Genomic DNA, 22,835 nt, shown 5'->3' with positions numbered 1-22,835 from the left:
CGAAGAGACTTTCTAAAGACACCGGATGTGGATTTTTGATTAATTTTTTGAAGGACATTCTAAGGATTCATGACGTGAGTATTTAAAGAAATTCTCAATTCAACTCCAAAGAATGTATATTTTTCTAAGAATTTATCAGAGAATTCTCCAGAGGACATTTGTGAAAGAATTTTTCAAGCAGGCCACAAAACATGGACTTTTTGTGAATTTGTGAATTTTTTGAAGATATTCTAAAGGATTTGAATTTTTATGATTTTAAGTGACTGCAAAATGAGGATCTATAAATATTTTTTCAACGATTCATAGAAGCTACAAATCAGGGATTTTTAAAACTGTTTTCACAGATCGTGGATATTTAAAGTAATATTAAAGGATACTTGGAGATCACAAAAATAGGATTTTAAAGAAATCTTAAAGTAGATCTTTTAGAGAATTTTTAAGGATTTCTTGTGATCACAAAAATTTAGATTTTAAACGAATTTTTCAAAAATTTTTAGATTTTGCAAAGAGTAGATTTTTTGCAGATAGTTGAGAGACTACAAAACGTGATTTTTTTTAAGAATTGTTTGGATTTTTTGAAGACTTCTAGAGACAATAAAACGTGGACACAAAGAATTCATAGAAATCTGAATGCGATGTTTTACGACCCATAATTTTAGAAATCAAATAATTTAGATGTTGTACTTTTATAGTTTGAAATAAAAGCCAATGTTTGTTAATACTAAAGGTGTAAAGATTTATTGGATGATGAGCGTTCACAGCTACTAATTTAAAAAGAATGAAGAAGTTACGATGTAGTGAGTCAGACTCGAGTGACAGACAAAACAAGACTGAGCAAGCTAAAATGGCGGTAGCACGGCGTCCTATTATATGGGCGTTGCCGTATAGGATGTTGCAACATGAGATGCCATATTGTTAATGTGGGTTGCCCCAACATCTCCCTCCTTAAGATGAGAAGGTGATCTTGAAATAGGTTCGACTGGTTGTCTGCGACTTGTTATTCTTTGAGGTGTCCAGTTTGGTGAACCTGTTGGAGTTGCAAAATGTTCTTGATGGTTAGGCAAAGCGATTTCGAATTCTTCAAGTAGTACGTCCAATGGTAGTTTTTGTCGTTCTTGACTGCTTGACTCTACCGATTCTCTATGTCGAAGTTGATCAGTATGAGCTCGTACTAGAATTTTCCTGTCCCCAACGTCGATTAGAGTGTTGTAAATGACTTTCCCTTTACGCTCGACTATTTCGCCTGTTGTCCAGTAACTTTTGTTTCCTTTGAAGTTTCTGGCATAGACCAATTCTCCGTTGCTAAACTCTCTGTTTTTGGTACCGTGTTTAGTATTGTACTGCTGTTCCATTTTGTGATTGACGTTATACTCAGGCGATTGTTGCTTCCTTAGAACGTCGAAGACCGTTCTCATTTTTCTTCCGATGAAGGATTCTGCTGGAGACTTACCTTCTGGTGCATTTGGATTTGGTGTGGATCTGTAGACTTCTAGGAAGGTTTGGAGAGATTCCGTAGGTGTTTCTTCCCCTTCTAGTTTTTTTAATGCACGTTTAAGTGTATCAACGAAACGCTCGGCTTGTCCATTTGAACTTGGATGAAAACGAACAGTCCTTGTGTGTTTAAAGCCTTTTTTGATGCACCACTTCTCAAATTGTTCTGAACAGAACTGTGTTCCGTTGTCCGAGACCAATTGTTCAGGATTTCCGAAGAGTGCACAATATTCGTTTAACATTTTTAATGTTGCATATGTGGTTGTCGTTGTTGTCTCGTATATAACAGGGTATTTTGAATACGAGTCGATGATAAGAAGATAATATTTACCTTTTTCTGGACCAGCATAGTCTATATGTATCCTTTCAAGAGGGTGTGAAGTTAATGGCCATGGGCAAAGATTTGTTTTTACTGGACTTTTTGCCGCATGTTGACAATTTTGCATTTCCGAACAAAGTCTTCAATTTGTTTGTCGATGTTTGGCCAATAAACATAACTTCTGGCGATGGCTTTGCTGCGTTCTGCTGATAAGTGTCCTCTGTGAAGTTGTTGTAAGATTTGTCTCTGATATGATTTAGGAATTACTATACGATTATTGAAGAGAATACAACCATCGAAGGTTGAAAGATTTTCCTTGCGGTTGAAAAATTGAATAATTGATGGGTTAATATTTTTCTTGCTTTCTGGCCATTCTGTTTGAATGTATTTGAGGACCATTTGTAAATCCGTGTCTTTTGTTGTTGCATCGACGATCATTTTAAATGATACTGGGAGAACTGACATAGTTTCATTTATCTCGTTACGTATGTCTTCTTCGAATGATATTGAAGCCACTATAAAGTCATCTGCTGGTTTTTCGTGATTGTTGACTAATCTTGATAATACATCAGCGTGACCAAAGTCCTTTGTGTTTGTGTATTTAATTTCGAAGTTGTAAGCCAGTAATATAAGGGCCCATCGTTGTAAACGATTTGCTGTGTAAATTGGAACTCCCTTCTTTGAACCAAATATTGCGAGTAAGGGTTTGTGATCGGTGTGTAAAGTAAATTTGCGTCCGAATAACATTTTGTGAAACCGTTGAACGGCGAATATAAGGGCTAGGCCTTCTTTTTCTATTTGGCTGTAATTCTTTTCCGCTTGTGTGAGTGATCTGGAAATATGATGTATTGCCTTCATAGTGTTGTCTGGAAACATATGATAGATAACCGCGCCGATTCCGTGAGATGATGCATCGGCTGCTACATGTATAGGCAAGTTTGGATTGTAATGCGTTAAAAGAAGATCTGATGTCAAGATGTTCTTAAAGTCGTTTAATGATTTTTGACACTGTGACGTCCACTCGAACTTGGCGTCCTTTTTTAGTAGATCGTCAAGAGGTTTACGTAGTGTTCTCATGTTGTTTACAAATTTCCCGTAATGATTAATAGAGCCTAATAACGATCTTACTTCCGAGACGTTTTCTGGTGTTTTAAGATTTTGAACGGCTGCTATTTTGATTGGGTCAGGTTTGATTCCATCTTTGCTTATTATGTGTCCTAGATATTTGATTTGTTTTTGAAAGAATTGGCATTTTTCAAATTTCAGCTTGAATCCGTGATCTTGAATTCTTTGTAAAAGCTTGTTTAAATTTAATTTATGTTCCGGAATAGATGGACTTGATAACATGATGTCGTCTATATATGCTTTTGCTCCTTCTATGCCTTCGCATAGCTTATCCATGATCCTTTGAAATGCTCCCGGAGCTGATTTTATACCTGGGGTTAGACGGTTGAACTTATATAGACCTTTGTGTGTATTGATGGTGAGAAGCTCTTTACTTTCGTCGTCAACTTCGACTTGTAAGTATGCGTCTGAGAGATCTAAGTGACTAAAGATTACACAGTTGTGGCAATCAGACATGATTTCTTCCGGTGTTGGTAATGGATACTGATTAGGTTCTACTATTGAGTTTAGTCCTGTTGAATAGTCTGCACATATTCGAATTTTTCCATTACGTTTGCTGACCACTATCGGCGCTGCGTACCTCGATGAATCTACCGGTGTGATTATTCCTGCGTTTTCTAATCTGAGGAGTTCTGTTTCAATCTCCTTTCTTGCTGCGAAAGGAACTGGTCGTTTGGGAACGAATATTTCTTTTGTGTTTGGCAATAATTGTATGTTGACTTTTGTTTTGCACAGACCTGGGGTACTGTTATCAAAAACTGATTGATAATTCGTTTTCAATTCTGCTATTTCATCAACGAAGTTTATTTGATGACACCATGAGGTTATTGGTTTCTGCCATAGATTGAATGCTTGAATCCAATCGATTCCCATGATATTGAGTTTTTCTATATCTGTTATATAACATTTTAATGTTTTTGATGTTTTGTCGATTGTGACGTCACATTGAAATTCTGCTAGGAGCTTGATTGAGTTTGCGTTTGCGTCGCTAGCGTTGTCAAAAGTTTCGTAGGCTTCAGGCTTACCTATAGCTTTCCATGTGTTGATAGATACAATTGATATGTCTGATGCAGTATCAATTTGAAGTTTTACAGGATTGTTGTTAATTAGGACAGTTGTGTATTTCCTTAAGTCGCGGAAATTAATGTTGTGTGTTTTGAAAACTGCCTTAGTTTTGAATGATTTCCTTGAATTGCTGTATTTCTTGAATTCGTTCTGGTTGTTTTCAGACGATGATTTGAAATTCTTACCAGTCTTAGCGATGTTGCAAAAGTTATTTTTATGACCCACTTGATTGCATGTTGTGCATTTATGTTTCTGGAAAGGACAAAATTTGACGTAGTGAAGGTCTCCGCAATACCAACAGGGTGAATTGGGTGTTTTGTGCTTCTTAAAGTCTTTTGCGTGCTTGTTGAGTGAACAGACGATTTTTGATTGATGTTCAATGAGAATGTTGTCCGATTTGAGATCTAGAATTCGTTGTGTTTCGTCTACTAGTTGATCTAGGTTCATTGTAGTGTTTTCATCATCCAGTACCTTTAGTAAGCGAAGTCTTATGTCGTTGTCCTTTGCTGACTTGAGTCCTAAGACGAAAATGAGACATTTGAATTGGTCGATTTTCAGTTCTTTCATTTTGAATAGTTCGCATTGTAGGTTTACTCTGCTTGCGTATTCTCTGAAATCTTCGCTGTCGCCTTTTGCTAGCTGAAGGCATTTGTATCTTTGTGAGACTTGTGTTTCTGTTTTACCAAAGAGTTTCTTGAGTTTCTCTACTGTATCCTTTAGAGTCATGTCTTCAGGTTTTGCTGGTAATACGTAGTTGGCAAATCTTTCATGTACTTGGTTCGACATTTTTCTCCATAACAAGGCCACTTTGTCATGTTCTTCGAGTGAGCTTGCTTCTTTTTCGAAAACATGCACAAACCTGTTGTACCACGCTTGAAATATCAGACCGCTCTCTGGCTCGTATACGAATGCTGTCATTGACTGTGCTAGTGATTCCATTAGTGCTGCTTTGGATGAATTTGATGTTTGTGGTGAGTGTGGTGAATTTGGTGCTCCTTGTGCTTGAAGAAGATCAGCCATATGCTTTAGCAGTTGCGTTTGTTGCGACATTACTTTTTGTTGCTCTGTTAACAATTGTAGAATTATGTCTTGAGACATTTTTGCGGATTGTTGTGTGTGCAATTATTGATCAATTTCCACTATCCTCGTCGCCACTTTTGTTGTGCTTTTATAGTTTGAAATAAAAGCCAATGTTTGTTAATACTAAAGGTGTAAAGATTTATTGGATGATGAGCGTTCACAGCTACTAATTTAAAAAGAATGAAGAAGTTACGATGTAGTGAGTCAGACTCGAGTGACAGACAAAACAAGACTGAGCAAGCTAAAATGGCGGTAGCACGGCGTCCTATTATATGGGCGTTGCCGTATAGGATGTTGCAACATGAGATGCCATATTGTTAATGTGGGTTGCCCCAACATTAGAAATCAAGGATACCTAGAGACAAAAAAAAGTGGATTCTTAAGAAAAATTTATAGGATTGTTGATTTGTTGATTTTTGGAGGCCATTCATGCATTTTTATAGGATTTGTAAAAATTTCTTGTTCCCACGAAACCTGGAATTTTGTAGAATTGGATTTAAACTCAAAAAAAAAAAAAAAAACTTTAATAGAACTTCTAGCGGTTTTTACAAAGTGATTTTTTTCAAAGATTCTTGAAAAATTAGATTTTTAAGGACTTCTAAAGATCACTGGAAGCATTTCAAAAAATTTACTTCAAGAGACCAAAAAAATTGATTTGTAGAGATTTTTTAAAGATTTCTAGAGATCACAAACTGCTATTTATACCCTACACCACAAGGTGGTCAGGGTATTATGACTTTGTGCATTTGTTTGTAACAGGCAAACGGAAACGAGATAGACCCATAGTTCCTTTTGATGATCTGCATAGAATCGCATTCTGAGTTGATTTATCATGTCAGTCGGTTCGTCTGTCCATGTATTCTTGTGAACAAAATGCAGGTCGCATTTATTATCCGATTGAGATGAAATTTTCCGAAAAACATTTGTTTGGCCCACGGACGAACCCTATTGAAATTGGAGATAATCGGTCAAAATTTAGATATAGCTTCCATATATATCTTCGTCCGATTTGCTTTTTATTGTGCACCAAACGTGTAATATCAGTCAGAATAGTATGGAATTTTGCACAAACAACCATATTAGGCCTGAAAAGAAGTATGACAAATTCGATCGAAATCGGTTCAGATATAGCTATAGCTCCCTTATATATTGTTCATCCGATTTGTTATATTTGTTACCCACGGCCGTAATATGCACTCCGTAACAACGATATTCAGGGAAATATATCAAATACAGCTCAGAAATATCTATGCCAAATTTTATCGAGATCGGTTGAGATTTGGATATAGCTCCCATATATAACTTCGTCCGATTTACCCTTTATTGTGCACCAAACGTCTAATATTTGTCCAAATGGGATGAAATTTGGCACTTACGACCGAATTGAGTCTAGAAGCTAGTATGTCAATTTTGGTGAAGATCGGTTCAGATATAGCTATACCTCCGATATATACTGTTCATCCGATTTGTTATATTTGTTACCCACAACCGTAATATGCACTCCGTAAAAACGATATTCAGGGAAATATATCAAATACAGCTCAGAAATATCTTTGCCCAATTTTATCGAGATCAGTTTAAATTTGGATATAGCTCCCTTATATATCTTTATCTGATTTCAAATTAATTTTGCACCAAATGGGAAATACAAGTCCGAATTTAAAAGATACAAATGCTTCGGCATATTCAGTCCTTTGAACTTTAAATTATAATTATAATCATAGGGTGTTTGATTGAATTCTCCCATAAAAATTTTTAATTGTTATGTGGAGCTCAACTAAATTAGCAAAGTGGTGTAGGGTATCATAAAATCGGCCCCGCTTGACTTTAGGAATCTCTTTATATTTTTCTTTTTTTTATTTAAATGACTTCTATGTATCCAAAAATTTAATTTTTAAAAGATTTTTTTTTTAATATTTTTATTAAATTTTGAAGCAAAGCTAGAAGCTCCACATTTTTTAAGGAATTCATTCCTATAATATTATTTTAATATATTTCCCGTCGCATACTTCCCTTTTTTATTTTGAAAATTTTCTTAGATTTATTTTCGTTCCAAGATGTCCCTCATCTGTAGTTTTTAATTCCTTGTCTCGCTTGTCTTTTTTTGATGTTTTATTTCTTTATTATCTTTTTAATGAATATTTGCCCAACATTAAATCAAACTCCCCGTGTAACATTTGCCATTATTTCGGAATTCTCTTAAGGCCAACAGAAAATTGTTGAGGTGTGCGTTTTAAGATTTTTTTTTTTTTTTTTTTGGTGGGGGGGAATTTTATATTTTTGCTTCTTCCGTTTCCATTTTCTTGTTCTCCTTTCCAAAAAGATTTCAAGTATTTAACGCACGTTTTAACCATCATGACAATGGAACTATGCTACGCACTTATACAAAGGCAATCACACACACACTAACATGGACACGCACAGCCATTGTTGCCAAAGGTCATGCTTGAGATGTAGCAAAACATTCTCTTCTCCATTATGGTGGGCAAAGTAGGAAAGGAGTGGGGGGGGGGTTTTTGGGACAACAATAAAAACTCCTTAACGTTACCTTAACAAAAGTAAGCTGAACACAACGCCAAAAAAAAATCACAAAAACGAAAACGCTCCTTAATACCCTTGTAACCATAACAGTCACAGCGTCATTGTTACAAAAGTAGTCGAATGGTTGTAGCGGCAGTTCGTGACACAGCATGCAGGAAATGCGTCTACAAGGACATTTGCACTTCGTTGCACAGGCTATCAAAAAAAAAAAGAGGAGATGAAGAAGATGAGGAGGAGAGGAGGGGAGGAAAAAATGCAACGCAGTAGTGCTGGTCCTCAGAAGCAACGACGTCTTCGTTATCGTCCCCTTCGCCGCCATTGCCGCACTCAGGTCTCACCGGTGTAAGTGCATGAAAATATCCTGTCAAGTATTACTTTATTTTTGGTTGGAAACAAGTTTATATGGCAAACATTACTCCAAGGATTTCAGTCCATAAAAATAGAGACGGGTGTTAAGGTTTATCATCACAGAAAAGAGCATGGAGAGAGAGAGCGAAACAAAATATGAATTAAAAAAAGGCTATAAAAATGGAATTTGACTGGAGGGAAAAATAAGTGAGAGGGAAAGTTTTAAAATCTTGCATAAAAAGGACTTTCAAAAAGAACCTGTTTGGAAACATAAGGACTTTGGAAGAAAAGTGGAATTTGACTAAAAGTAAAACTATTGGGAGGACAAGTTTTAATTCTTACATAAAAATAACTTCTTAGAAGGAAACAATGAGGTCCTGTTTAAAAATAAAGGACTTTCAGATGCCACAAGCCATGAATTTTAAGGAATTTTTAAAGGTCCTTATGGACATCTAAATTTTCATTTTCAAAGGGATTAAAGAAAAATCCGAGAACTAATTGTTGTGCTTTTATTGAATTTTTGAAGGACTTATTAGGGACTCATGGATTTTTAAAGAAACAATTGAGACACTTCTAAGGACAAAAATAAGGAGATTTTGAAGAAGGTCCTTTTTAAAGGTCCTTATAGACTCTTAAATGTGAACTTTTGAAGGAATTAAAGAAACTCCGGGACCTAAAATAAAAAAAAAAATTAATAAATTTTTCAAAGATCTATTTAAGGACTCATGGATCTCTAAAGAAAAAATTGAGATATTTCTAAGGACAAAAATAAGGAGATTTTGAAGATGTATTGAAGACTGCGTAACGAGGTTTTCCACATAAATTCTTAAAGGATTTCTGGAGGTCAACACATTTGAACAATGTAATCTAGAGTCGAAAAAGTTGTATTTTTTTAGAAGTCTTCGAAGGACACCTAACATTGTTTTAAAAGGACTTCGTACTTCACCGAACATAATTTTTTAAAGATCTTCTAAAGGCCACGAAGGGTAGATATTTGAAAGGACATCTAAAGTCCATAAAATGATCGAAGGACTTACAAAGGACTCCAAAGGACAAGGACTGGAGACAAAAAAAACTGAACAAAACGATGTAGAAGTCATGTTTGAAAGGACGTCTGAAGAACATAAAAGGTAACATTTTAAAGAATTCCAAACGCCTCCAAACGTTGATTTTTAAAGGACTTTCAAAGGCCACTAAATGTGGAATTGTAAAAGGTCCTTATAGCCTCTTAAATGTGAAATTTAAAAGGGATTTTTATAGGACCTCCGGTTAATTAAAAAAATCCGAGACCGAAAAATTTATTTTTTTAACTAATAAATTTTCGAAGGACTTATAAAGGACTCCAAAGGACAAAAATAGTTAGATTTTGAAAAAGTGAAGACTGCGTAACGAAGATTTTCTTAAAGGATTTCTGGAGACCAACACATTTGAACAAGGCGATCTAGAAGGCACAGAAGTTGGATTTTAAAAGGAGTTTCATAGAACAATGAAAGTGGATTTTTAAAGGACTTCGAAGGACACCAAAGGACTCTTAGGACTCTTAAATGTGAATTTTCGAAAGCATTATCTTAGAACCTCAATAGGATACATCAAGTCAATAAAAAAAAATTCAAGACCGAAAAGACGAATTTTCGAAGAACTTATAAAGGACTCCAAAGGACAAAAATAGTGAGATTTTTAAAAAGTTTTGAAGACTGCGTAACAACGACTTTCACATAAGTACTTAAAGGATCCCTGGAGATCAAAAAAATTTTACAAGGCGTTCTGGAAGCCACAGAAGTTGGATTTTTAAAATAGTTTAAAAGACTCTCTAAGACCAAAAATTGTGGAATTTTAGAAGGTTCTTATGGACTATTAATTGTGAATTTTCGAAGAGATTATTATAGGACTTCAATAGGATAAATCAGGTCAATTAAAACAATCCGAGACCGAAAAATGTACTTTTTAGCGACCTTTCGAAGGACTTATAAAAGACTCCAAAGGACAAAAATAGTAAGATTTTGAAGAAGTCTTGAAGACTGCGTAATGAAGGATGTTCACATAAATTCTTTAAGGGACTACTGGAGACCAAAAAAAAAATGGACAAAAAAAATTGAAGTCACAAACGTAGGTTTTTAAAGGAGTTCCAAAGACCATTAAATGTGGATTTTTAAAGGACTTCGAAGGACACCAAACACTGTTTTAAAAGGACATTGTACTATCCCGAAGTTAAATTTTTAAATAACTTCCAAAGACCATGAATGTTGGATATTTGAAAGATCATCTAAAGAACATAAAACGTAAATTTTTAAAGGACTTTCAAAGGCCAGTAAATGTGGAATTTTAAGAGGTCCTTATTGACTCTTTAATGTGAATTTTCAAACGATTATTTTAGGAACTCAATAGGACTAATCAGGTCAAAAATTCGAGGCCGAAAAGATGCAAATTTTTAGCGAATTTTCGAAGGACTTAAAAAGGATTCCAAAGGACAAAAATAGTGAAGAAGTCTTGAAGACTGCATAACGAGGATCTTCACATAAATTCTTAAGGGACTACTGGAGACAAAAAAATTTGAACAAAACGAATTTGGATTTTTAAATATGTTCCAAAGCACATTAAATATAGATTTTTATAGGACTTTGAAGGACACCAAAGATTGTTTTTAAAAGACTTCGTACTTCACCGAACATAAATTAAAAAAAACTTCTAAAGGCTACGAAAGGTAGATGTTTGAAAGGACGTATATAAAGGACGGCCATAAATCGTAAATTTTTAAAGGACTTCCAAACGCCACCAAACGTTGAGATTTAAATGACTTTCAAAGGCCACTAAATGTGGAATTTCTAAGGTCCTTAAATACTCCTATTTTGAATTTTCGCAAGGATTTTGTTATGACCTCCATAGGATAAATCAGGATAATTGCAAAACTCCGAGACGGAAAGATGCACTTTTTTAGTAAATTCTCGAAGGACTTGCAAAGGACTCCAAAGGACAAAAACAGTGAGATTTTGAAGAAGTCTTGACGACTGCGTAACGAGGATTTTCCCATAAATTCCTTAAGGACCCCTGGAGACCAAAAAATTTTGAACAAGGCGATCTAGAAGTTACAAAATTTGGATTTTTAAAGGAGTTCCAAAGACCATGAAATGTGGATTTTTAAAGGACTTTGAAGGACACCAAAAATTGTTTTCAAAGGATTTCGTACTTCGCCGAACGTAATTTATTAAAGAACTTCCGAAGCATATGAAAGGTGGATATTTGAAAGGACATCTAGGGGCCATAAAACGTAAATTTTTTAAGGTCTTCCAGAAGACACCTAATTTTGATTCTTAAATGACTTTCAACAGTCACTGAATGTGGAATTTTAAAAGGTCCTTAAAGACTTCTAAATGTGAATTTTCGAAAGCATTATTTTCGGACCTCAAGAGGATAAATCAGGTCAATAAAAAAATTCGTGAAGAAAAAGTTGCACTTTTTTTAGCGAACGAACTTAAGGACTTATAAAGGACTCCAATGGACAAAAATAGTGAGGTTTTTCAGAAGTCTTGAATACTGCATAACGAGGATTTTCACATAAATTATAAAAGGAACCATGGAGACCAAAAAATTTGAATAAGGTGAGTTCCAAAGACCATTAAATGTGAATTTTTAAAGGACTTCGAAGGACATCAAACATTGTTTTAATAGGAGTACGAAGTCCCGAACTCAAATGTTTAAAGAACTTCTAAAGACGATAAAAGGTGGATATTTCGAAGGACATCTAAAGGCCATAATAATCAAAAGTCACCTAACATTGTTTTTTAAAGGACTTCCAAAGGACATTCAAAGGCCAAAATACCATGGATTTTTAAGGACATCCAATGTATACCGAACGAGATTATTAAAGGACTTTCAAAGGCCACATAACATGGACTTTCAATGGACCTCTAAAGGGCACCAAAGCGGATTATTAAAGGACTTCCAAAGCCTACCAAACGTTGATTGTCGAACGACTTTCAAAGGCTAGTTAACGTGGACTTCTAAAGAAATTTCAAACTCCACAAAAAATTGACTTTTAAAAAACTTCCAAAGCGTAACAAATATGGATTGTTAAAGGACTTTTAAAGGACATACAAAACGTACCAATGGTGGATTGTTAAAGAATTGTTGAAGGACTTCCGCGGCCTACCAAACTTGGATTGTTAAAGGACATTCAAGGCCTGGGTTTCACAAGTGGACTTCAAAAGGAACTCCAAAGTGTATCAAACGTTTATTGTTAAAGGACTTCTAAAGCATATCAAAGAACTTTCAAAGGCCACTAAACGTGGACTTTTAAAGGACTTTCAAGGACCACAAAACGATGACAATTAAATGACTTGCAAATCGTACCAAAGTTGGATTGTTAAAGGCCTTTTTAATAGACATCCAAAGCGTACCAAACGCGGATTGCTAAAGGACTGGTAATGGACCTACAAGGCCTACCAATATTAAAGGATATCCAAGTCCTACCAAAAAACTTTCAATGGCTACTTAACATAGACGTTTAAAGGACTTTCAAAGCCTATCAAACGTGGATTTTTAAAGGACATCCAAAGTGCACCAATCTTAGATTTTTAAAGGATTTGGAAGCTGGACTTCCAAAAGGACTTTCAAAGGACATTAGAGGTGGACTTCCAAAAGGACATTTAAAGGACACTAAATTTGGACTTCCAATAGGAATTTTGAATGACTTTCAAAGGCCTCTAAACGTGGACTTCCCAAAGGACTTTCAAAGGACATTGAAGGATACTTAAGGTGGGCTTTTAATGGACTCCAATAGCCTATCAAGCTTGGATTATTAAAGGTGGATACCAAAAGTGGATTGTTTAAGGACTTCTAAAGATGATTAAACAAGGATCCTTCAATTGAATTTTAATGGGTACCAGACGAGGATTTTCCATAGATTTTTCAAGACCCTTTCTTCGGGGATTTTTAACGGACTTCCAAAGGCCATTATGAGTGAATTTCTCAAGGAAAATCCTTACGTTTCAACCCTTCTCAAGGTACAAATATCTTAAATTAAATGGCTCTCTTTTTTTATTTTTTCTTATAAATTAATAAAAAAAATTCAAAAAAAATTGTTTATTATAAATAAATAAAAAAAAAATTAAAATAGTTTGATATTATAAATTATATTTCAAAACTAGTTTAGCACACATGTCCTCCAAAATATTGTTTCACTGTCACAAAAAAAAAAAAAAAATTAAATAATTTTACATTTTCTCCTAGACATGTTTCTTTACACCTCATTACGGGGATTGAGTGTCAAATATGTGTTCTTTACACATTAACCTGTCCGAGCTGAAGACGACCAAACCATTTGCCGGGACGAGTAAATGTTTTGCAATATTCTGCACGCGTTCACACATCCATAAGCAGGGCAAGCTGGCGATGAGAAGTCATTCCCATGAATGGGTGATAACTCCATGTCAATATCTTCAATACCGACTGGCACGAAATAACAACAACAATTAATGCAAGCATGTCATGCAATTTGGGGGGTCGATTGAGAACCAATTGAACATAGGGAGAATCTAGGGGTCAAATCAGGACATATCAAGGAGGGAGGGACTACAGTCATATGAAGAAGCTATTTAGGGGCTTAAGAAAAACAACCATGCCGAGGGTTGAAAAAACTAAAACGAGTCTTTTTTGGAAAATGCATTCTATGAGAAGGAAAATGAGAATGGGTTCGGAAAAAATACTTAAAAACAGAAGTTAAGACATGCTAGGGAAGGTAAATTTTAAACATTTCAAGGAAGAAGATTGTTTGTAGACGAGCTGTCCCTTAATTGAAAATGTAGAACTAAAGTCTCTTCGAAATTCGCATTCTTTGACTTCCTGAAAAACCTTGAACATGTTTAACACATTTCAGGTGTTTCGTCAAAGGACCTTTTAAAATTCTTTTAAAAATCCTGGAATTGTTATTTAAATGTGCTTCAAAATTTCTTAAAAATCCATTTCTATCTTTTGGCCTTTCAAAATCCTTAGAAAATTAATAAAAAATCTATTCCTTGTAGCCTTTAAATGTAATCTAAAAGCCGTTGCTCTCTGAAGTATCTTTGCAAAATTCTTTAAGAAAATCCCCTTTTTGGTTCCTCACAGTTTCTTTGTAAAACATTCTGGAGAATCTGAAAGTGACTTGAAAGATGCTTAAATATGAATATGTAGTGGCTTTAAAATTCCATAAAAAACTCATTACAAATCAATGCCAAGTGACCTTCGAAGGTCCTTAAAAATCTATGCTTTGTGGATTATAGGGGTCATACAAAATTTGCTTAAAAGCCGAATCTCTTGGCCTTTCAAGGGATTTTAAGAATTCTTAAAAAATCGATGTTTGCTGGCCTTCGGAGATTTTATAAAAAATTCTTTGAAATCTCATTTTCGTTAACCTTTGGAGAACCTTAAAAATTCTTAAAACCCCACATTTCGTGGCCTTTCAAGTGACCTCAAAAAAAAAATCTTAAAAATCAATGTCTTGTGGCCTTTGAAGGTAGAATAAAAATCCAAGTCTTGTAGAACTTTGTGATAAGAAACCCAATAATTATAGCCTCTGGCACTTCTTTATGTATCCTTAATGTATACCCGTTGTTTGATCTTCCATTAAAAATTCCTTAAAGCTTCAAATCTTATGGTCTACAAATGTCCTTTAAAGATCCTTAAAAATCTCCTTTATAGTTCCTTAAAAAAACCCCGCCTTTAGATCGGTAGGTGATCTCTTCAAAATTCGTAAAAATGCGCCATTTATTTGTACAAAAAGTACTAAATGATACTAAATTTGATATTAACTTTGACCACTCGTAAGCTCATTTCTCCTGCAGGTAGCCACACCCAAAATGTTCTCAAGAAAATTGGTTTGAAAAAACCACAAAGTCCTTTGGGAAGTGCTGAAAAAAGGTTTTTTTCTTGTCTTCAGGAAATCTATGGCCTTGTTTTTATACCCTCCACCATAGTATGGAGGGTATATTAAGTTTGTAATTCCGTTTGTAACACCTCGAAATATAAATTCTAGACCCAACATATGATCAGCATAAAATTCTATGTCGACTTAACGATGTTCGTCTATCCGTCTGTGGAAATCACTCTAGCTTCCGAACGAAATGAAATAGGTTGATAAAATTTTACTCAAATGTGTATTATGTCTGCAGGACTTTTGTTATTGAAAATTGGCCATGTAAGTCGACGTTTTGGTATAGCCCCATATAAAGGTACCTCCCGAACTTTGGTATTTTGATAATTTTAGCTACATTATTTACCGGAACTATTTTAAATTTAGCATTTGAAGTTCGTAATGAATATTACAGCCTAAGCCAGAAAATTGTCTGTGCAGGTCCATGTCTTTGTATAGCCCCCATATAACGGTATCTCCCAATATTCGGTATTTTGATGATTTTAGCATCATTATTCACCGGAATTGTTTCAAATTTGGTATTCTATGTTCGTAATGGCTGCTACAGCCTAAGACAGAAAATTGTCTGTCTAGGTCCACGTCTTCGTGTAGCCCCAATATACCGGTACCTCCCGATATTCGGTATTTTGATAATTTTAGCATCATTATTCAACGGAATTGTTTCAAATTTGGTATTCTATGTTCGTAATGGGTACTACAGCCTATGAAAGAAAATTGTCTGTGCAGATCCACGTCTTCGTATAGCCCCCATTAAGCGGTACCTACCGATATTCGGTTTTGCGAAGATTTTAGCGACATTTTTCACTGGAATTCTTTCAAAATTGGTATTTGAAGTTCGTAATGGCTGCTACAGCCTATGCCAGAAAATTGTCTGTGCAGGTCTACGTCTTCGTATAGCCCCCATATAACGGTACCTCCCTATATTCGGTATTTTGATGACTTTAGCGACATTATTTACCGGAAATATTTTAAATTTAGCATTTGAAGTTCGTAATGAATATTACAGCCTATGCCAGAAAATTGTCTGTGCAGGTCCACGTTTTCGTATAGCCACCATATTACGGTACCCCCCCGATTGTCGGTACTTTGTTGATTTTAGCGACATTATTCACCGGAATTGTTCCAAATTTGGTATTTGATGTTCGTAATGGCTGTTACAGGCTATGCCAGAAAATTGTCTGTCCATGTCCATGTCTTTTAATAGCCCCCATATAACGTTACCTCCCGATATTTGGTATTTTGATGAATTTAGCGACATTATTCACCGGAATTATTTCAAATTTGGTATTTAAAGTTCGTAATGGCTGCAACAGCCTATGCCAGAAAATTGTCTGTGCAGGCATATGACAAAATTTGCGTATGCAGGTCCACGTCGTCGTATAGACCCTAATATACACGGCTACATTCGGTATTTTTAAGATTTTAACAGAATTTTTAATGGCTTATAATATTTTGAAAATTGCCAAAATTCTACCAAATGGTGGAGGGTATTCAGAGTTCGGCCCAAACTTACAGCTTTTTTACTTGTTATATCAGAAATCCTTAAATATATACCGCGTCTCATGGAGAGTAAAGGTCTTTGCAAGAGCCTTTGAAAAGTTATAGTTTGATAGGTTCTCTAATTCCTAAAAGTCCTTAAAAATTCCACTGCCTTTGAGTTTTGGAATCCTTCTAAATGGCAAACAAGTAAAAAAGCTGTAAGTTCGGCCGGGCCGAACATTGAATATTCTCCACCATTTGGTACAAATTTAACAATTTTCAAAAAAAAAAAAAAAATAAAATAAAATAAAATCCCTTAAAAATCTGTTAAAATCTTGAAAATACCTAACGAAGCCATATATTAGAGCCTATACGACGATGTGGACCTGCATAGGCAACTTTTGTCACCAGCTATTACAATATTCAAATGCGAAACTTGAAAAAAAATCTGTCTTTAATGCATAGGCAATTTTCTGTCATAGGCTGTAATATCGAACTTCACGAACTTCAAATGCGAAATTCGAATCAATTCCGGTAAATAATGTCGCAAAAATCGTCAAAACACAGAATATCGGGGGTACCGTTATATGGGGGCTATACGAAGGCGTGGACCTGCACAGACAATTTTCTGTGATAGGCTGTAGCATCCATTATGAATTTCAAATGCAAAATGTGAAACAGTTCCGGTAAATAATGTCGCTAAAATCATTAAAATACTGAATATCGGGAGGTACCGTTATATGGGGGCTATACGAAGACGTGGACCTACATGGCCCGTTCTCAGTACCAAAAGTCCTGCAGACATAGTACACGTTTGAGTAAAATTTTATCAACCTACTTCATTTCGTTCGGAAGCTAGAGTGATTTATGGTTGAGGGTATAAAAAGCCAATTGATTCCTGGTAAAAATTGCCTTTTTTTCAAATCACCTGATTTATGCCCATATATCCTCGTAATCCCTTCCAAATGTAATTCAAAAAAAAAAATAGCTTTGAAAGGCTTTCTCGCTCCATCACAATCTAATCCGAAATTAGATCAATTTTTAATACAAATGCACACACACACATACACAGGCATGTATGTATGCATCACATACATCCGATTTCAATGCATGTATGAAATATGCCATCAACCTCACTCCTCCCCTCTCTTCTTCACCAACCCCTTCATTTCTCCTCAATGGCCAGCTTACCTATTCCTCCACCAACCGCCAGTATCCAGCCAGCAACTACTGGACAGGACACTATGTTTATGGTCACGTTCCGTTCTGGCCATGTTTTGCAACAGTCCAGTTAGATTTATGTACATGTTTATATCAGCATTTATGCATGAGAATGAATGCATACATATGCAATGTATCTGTGTGTTGGTGTGTGTGTGTCCATGTATGTGTTTGAGTGAGTGCATGTTCTGCAAGTTCTGTGATACATTTGAAATGTACATTTCATATGTCATAGATAGACTTACATTAGCAAATACATCCTCCTCATCACGAAATCACATAAATCACAACTAATATTCAGTTGAATATCATTGAAAAGCGTAGAGGCACACACACACACATAGATAGGAACACGTATATACATGTATAGGAACATTATTATCATCCTTGTCCTCCTCATAATCTTTGGTGTCCGGAACACACAAAAGTCAGCGAGTGTGCAATTCTGCCGGATCCATATTTATGACTTTAAATATATGTGCGATACCTGGTGTAAAATGGCAATTGGAGGTCAGGGGTTAAGGGTGGCAAAAGTGTCAGGGCCATAGATGGGGATTTCAGATAAGCAGCTACAATGAAATCGGAATTCCACAATAATCCTGCTTTTGGGGATATGGAATCCTCAATAATATATAGGTTCTCCTTTGTATTTGGAAACAAAATTCAACCTCTGAAAATTCCATTCATAAACCAGTAAAGAAAGTCTTTAAGTCGGACGGAGCCGACTTTCTGATACCCTACACCACTTTGCAAATTTAGTAGAGCTCCGCATAACAATTAAAAGTTTTTATGGGAGAATTCAATCACACACGCTATGATTATAATTATAATTTAAATTTCAGCGGAATAACTATGCCGAAGAATTTGTATCTTTTAAATCCGGACTTGTATTGCCCATTTGGTGCACAATTAATTTGAAATCGGACAAAGATATATATGGGAGCTATATCCAAATCGGAACCGATCTCCATAAAATTTTGCAAAGATATTTCTGAGCTGTTACGGAGTGCATATTACGGCTGTGGGTAACAAATACGACAAATCGGATGAACAATATATATGGGAGCTATATCCAAATCGGAACGGATCTTCACCAAATTTGACATACTAGCTTCTAGACTCAATTAGGTTCTAGACTCAATTCGGTCAAATTCCATCCCAGTTGGGAAAATATTAGACGTTTGGAGCGCAATAAAAGGTAAATCGGACGAAGTTATATATGGGAGCCGCTATCCAAATCTGAACCGATCTCGATAAAATTTAGCAAATGTATTTCTGAGCTGTATTTTATATATTTCCCTGAATATCGTTGTTGCACTCCGTCATATTACGGCTATGGGTAACAAATATAACAAATCGGATGAACAATATATATGGGAGCTATAGCTATATCTGAACCGATCTTCACCAAATTTGACATACTAGCTTCTAGACTCAATTCGGTCGTAAGTGCCAAAATCCATTCCATTTGGACAAATATTAGACGTTTGGTGCACAATAAAAGGTAAATCGGACGAAGTTATATATGGGAGCCGATATCCAAATCTGAACCGATCTTCGCCAAATTTGACATACTAGCTTCTAGACTCAATTCGGTCGTAAGTGCCAAAGTCCATTCCATTTGGGCAAATATTAGACGTTTGGTGCACAATCCAAAGCAAATCGGACGAAGTTATATGTGGGAATTATATCTAAATCTGAACCGATCTCCATAAAATTTTGCAAAGATATTTCTGAGCTATATTTCATATACTTCCCTGAATATCGGTGTTACGGAGTGCATATTACGGCTGTGGGTAACAAATATAACAAATCGGATGAACAATATATATGGGAGCTATAGCTATATCTGAACCGATCTTCACCAAATTTGACATACTAGCTTCTAGACTCAATTCGGTCGTAAGTGCCAAATTCCATCCCATTTGGACAAATATTAGACATATGGTGCACAATCCAAAGTAAATCGGACGAAGTTATATATGGGAGCCGATATCCAAATCTGAACCGATCTCGATAAAATTTAGCAAATGTATTTCTGAGTTGTATTCGATATATTTCCCCAAATATTGTTGTTACAGAGTGAAGTATTACGGCTGCGGAGGACAAAAATAACAAATCGGATGAACAATATATATGGGAGCTTTAGGTATATCTCAACCGATTTCGATCAAATTTGGCATATTTATTTTCAGGCCTAATTTGGTTGTATGTGCAAAATTCCATACTATTCGGGCTAAAATTACACGTTTGGTGCACAATAAACGGCAAATCGGACGAAGATATATATGGGAGCTATATCTAAATTTTGACCGATTATCTCCAATTTCAATAGGGTTCTTCCTTGGGCCAAACAAATAATTTGTGCAAAATTTCATCTGGATAGGGTAATAATTGCGAACTGTACTTGGTTTACAAAAATACATGGACAGACGGACGGACGGACGAACATGCATAAATCGACTCAGAATGTGATTCTACGTAGATCATCCAAAGGAACTATGGGTCTATCTCGTTTCTATCTTTTGCCTGTTACAAACAAATGCACAAAGACATAATACCCTGACCACCTTGTGGTGTAGGGTATAAAAAGCTATGCTATATTATGTCACAAGACTATAACTTCCCTAATTTACATATTCTCCTCTGTTTACCCCTCGTACAAAATTACCCCCCACCTTTAAGCTTCGTAATTTCCCTAACAAAATTTTACATTGGAAACAATTTATGTTTTCGGACATAAAACTTAACATATGTTATGGCCACAAAATCACAGGCACCCGTACACACACACACACACAGAAACACAACCTAAACGACGGACGCACACCCAAACTCACTCACACACACATATACTGCACGTGTATAATCAAAAATTTGATTGCGTAAAAGAACACGTACTCGAATGCATGATGCATGCAGGCTTGTATGTGGTGGGAAACATCAGGACAACAAAAACAGCAACAACAACAACAACAATGAATATTATGAGGCTAAACAGCAGGAACTCTAAATCAGTTGGAGCTTTAAATGAAATATTAGGTCAAAATGTCAACTATTACCTGGTACTTCCATGAGAGGGGTGCACATGTATGTGTGAGTCTCTCCCTCTCTCTCTCTGCCAGAGAAATGAAGATAGAAGAGGTGAAAGTATAAAGAAATATGGATATTTTTTGAAGTCAGTTCCATGAGCTACGCTTATGGTAACAAGGCGAAAGGGAAGGACATTTATGACAAATGTTAAAAGGACCACTAGACCAACAAAAAAATGTAATTTTTTAGGGAAATTTCAAGGATTTCTAAATGCCTAAAAAGTAAGAGTCCTGAAAATTTTGTAAGAAGGACCTCAGAATTCGATTTTTAAAGGACTTTTTAATGGAAAAAAATGGAAAATTGAAACGAAAAAAAAAAAAAACATTCTTTACAAAACTTTCCAAAGACTTTCTGAGGTCACGAAACTTGGATTTTTCAAGAAATATTGACTCCTTGAAGAATTTTTTAAAGAAATTTTTAGAGATACCTATATAACGTTGATCCTTTTTTTTTTTTTGGAGAAAATTTGTAGGACTTTTTGAGATCAAGAAATATGGATTTTTTAAAGGAATTTTCAAGGACTTTTGAGACCAAGAAATAGGTTTTTAAGTAATTTTCAAGGACTCCTTGAAGCCAATAAAGTTGGATTTTCTAAAGAATTTCTTTGCAGGACTTTTGGAGACAGAGAATCTTGGATTTTTTAAGAAATGTTCAATGATTCCTTAAGGTTTAGAAACTTGAATTATTTTCTTAAATTTTGAAAGACTACTGGAGGCCAATATGGGAACTATAGCTATATCTGAACCGATCTTCACCAAATTTGACATACTAGCTTCTAGACTCAGTTCGGTCGTAAGTGCCAAAGTCCATTCCATTTGGACAAATATTAGACGTTTGGTGCACAATAAACTACAATAAAACTAGACTACTGGAGGCCAAAAAACATGGATTTAAAAAAATTTTCAATGACTCCTTGAAGCCAAACTGATGGATTTTTGAAACAATTTTGAAGGACTCTTTGAGACTAATAAAAGTATTTTTTTAGAAGTTTCGAAGGACTCTTAGGGGCCAGAAAACATAAATTTTTTAAAGAAATTTTGAAGGACTCTTTGGGACCAAAAAACATGGATCTTTTGAAGAAATTTTGGAAATACCTTCAGGCCTACATTTTTTAAAAAAATTTTAAATGTCTCCCTGAGGCCAAGAAATACATTTTCAAAGGCTCCTTCAGGACTAAAAATGTCTTTAAGGATTCCATAGGGCTAAGAAATATGGATTTTCTAAAAGAAATTTCCAAGGATTCCTTAAGAGTATAAAACTTGGAATTTCAAAGAAATTTTGCAGGACTCTTTGGAACCGGAAAACATGCATTTTTTAAAGGCCAATTAACGAGGATTTTTTTAAAGTAACTTTGGCGATGCCTTCAGTCCAGTTAATTCAGATTTTTTAAAGAAATTTCAAATAACTCCTTGAGGCCACTAAGTGTGTGTTTTTTTTAAGAATTTTTTAAGGATACCATAGAGCTAAGAAACATGGAAATTTTAAAGAAATTTCCAAGGATTCCTTGAAGATAAAAAATTTTGGATTTTCAAAGAAATTTTTAAAGACTTTTTGGGACCAGAAAAATGGATTTTTTTTTAAGAAATTTTCGAGGACTAAATAGGGTGGATTGTTTTAAAGAACTTTTTAACTACTCCTTTAGGACTAAAAATGTATTTTTAAAGACATTTTCATGGATTCATTAGCGCTAAGATACGTGACTTTTTTAAAGGAATTTCCAAGGATTCTTGACGCTAAGAATCGTGGATTTGTTAAAGAAAATTTCAAACTTGGATTAAAAAAAAAAAAAATTCGAGTACTCCTTGAGGCTGAGTACCTTGAATTTTTTAAATGAAATTTCCAACGATAACTTAAGGCCAAGAAACTTGGATTTTGTAAAGAAATTTTCAAGGACTCCCTAAGGTTTAGAAACTTGGATTTTTCAAGAAATTTTCAAGGACTTCTTGAGGCCTACTATCTTGAATTTTTTTAATGAACTTTTCGAAAGTGCCTTGATTTTTAGAAACGGAGATTTTTAAAGAAATAGTAGAGGCCAAGAAGCAAAGTTTTCTAAAAAAATTTCCAACGATTGCTTGAGGCCAAAAAACTTGGAGTTTTTAAAGACATTTTCTAGGACTCCCTAAGGTTTAGAAACTTAGATTTTTCAAGAAATTTTCAAGGACTACG

The 22,835-nt window shown here is 35.1% G+C and overlaps 1 protein-coding gene across 1 annotated transcript; it reads right to left on the bottom strand.

The window, feature by feature from the left end:
* Nucleotides 1–3,960: 3,960 nt before the first annotated feature.
* LOC131807167 (uncharacterized protein K02A2.6-like) lies at nt 3,961–5,098 on the bottom strand (the record flags this gene model as incomplete). Its single annotated transcript, XM_059132183.1, has 1 exon — nt 3,961–5,098. A coding segment is annotated over exon 1 (1,138 nt), but the record flags the coding sequence as incomplete, so codon positions are not given.
* Nucleotides 5,099–22,835: the final 17,737 nt, after the last annotated feature.

The sequence above is a fragment of the Musca domestica genome, unplaced genomic scaffold, assembly GCF_030504385.1.
Source record: "Musca domestica strain aabys unplaced genomic scaffold, Musca_domestica.polishedcontigs.V.1.1 1135, whole genome shotgun sequence".
Classification (NCBI taxonomy): domain Eukaryota; kingdom Metazoa; phylum Arthropoda; class Insecta; order Diptera; family Muscidae; genus Musca; species Musca domestica.
The sequence above is the reverse complement of the archived record's forward strand: the minus strand, read 5'-3'. Positions and strand labels throughout refer to the sequence as shown.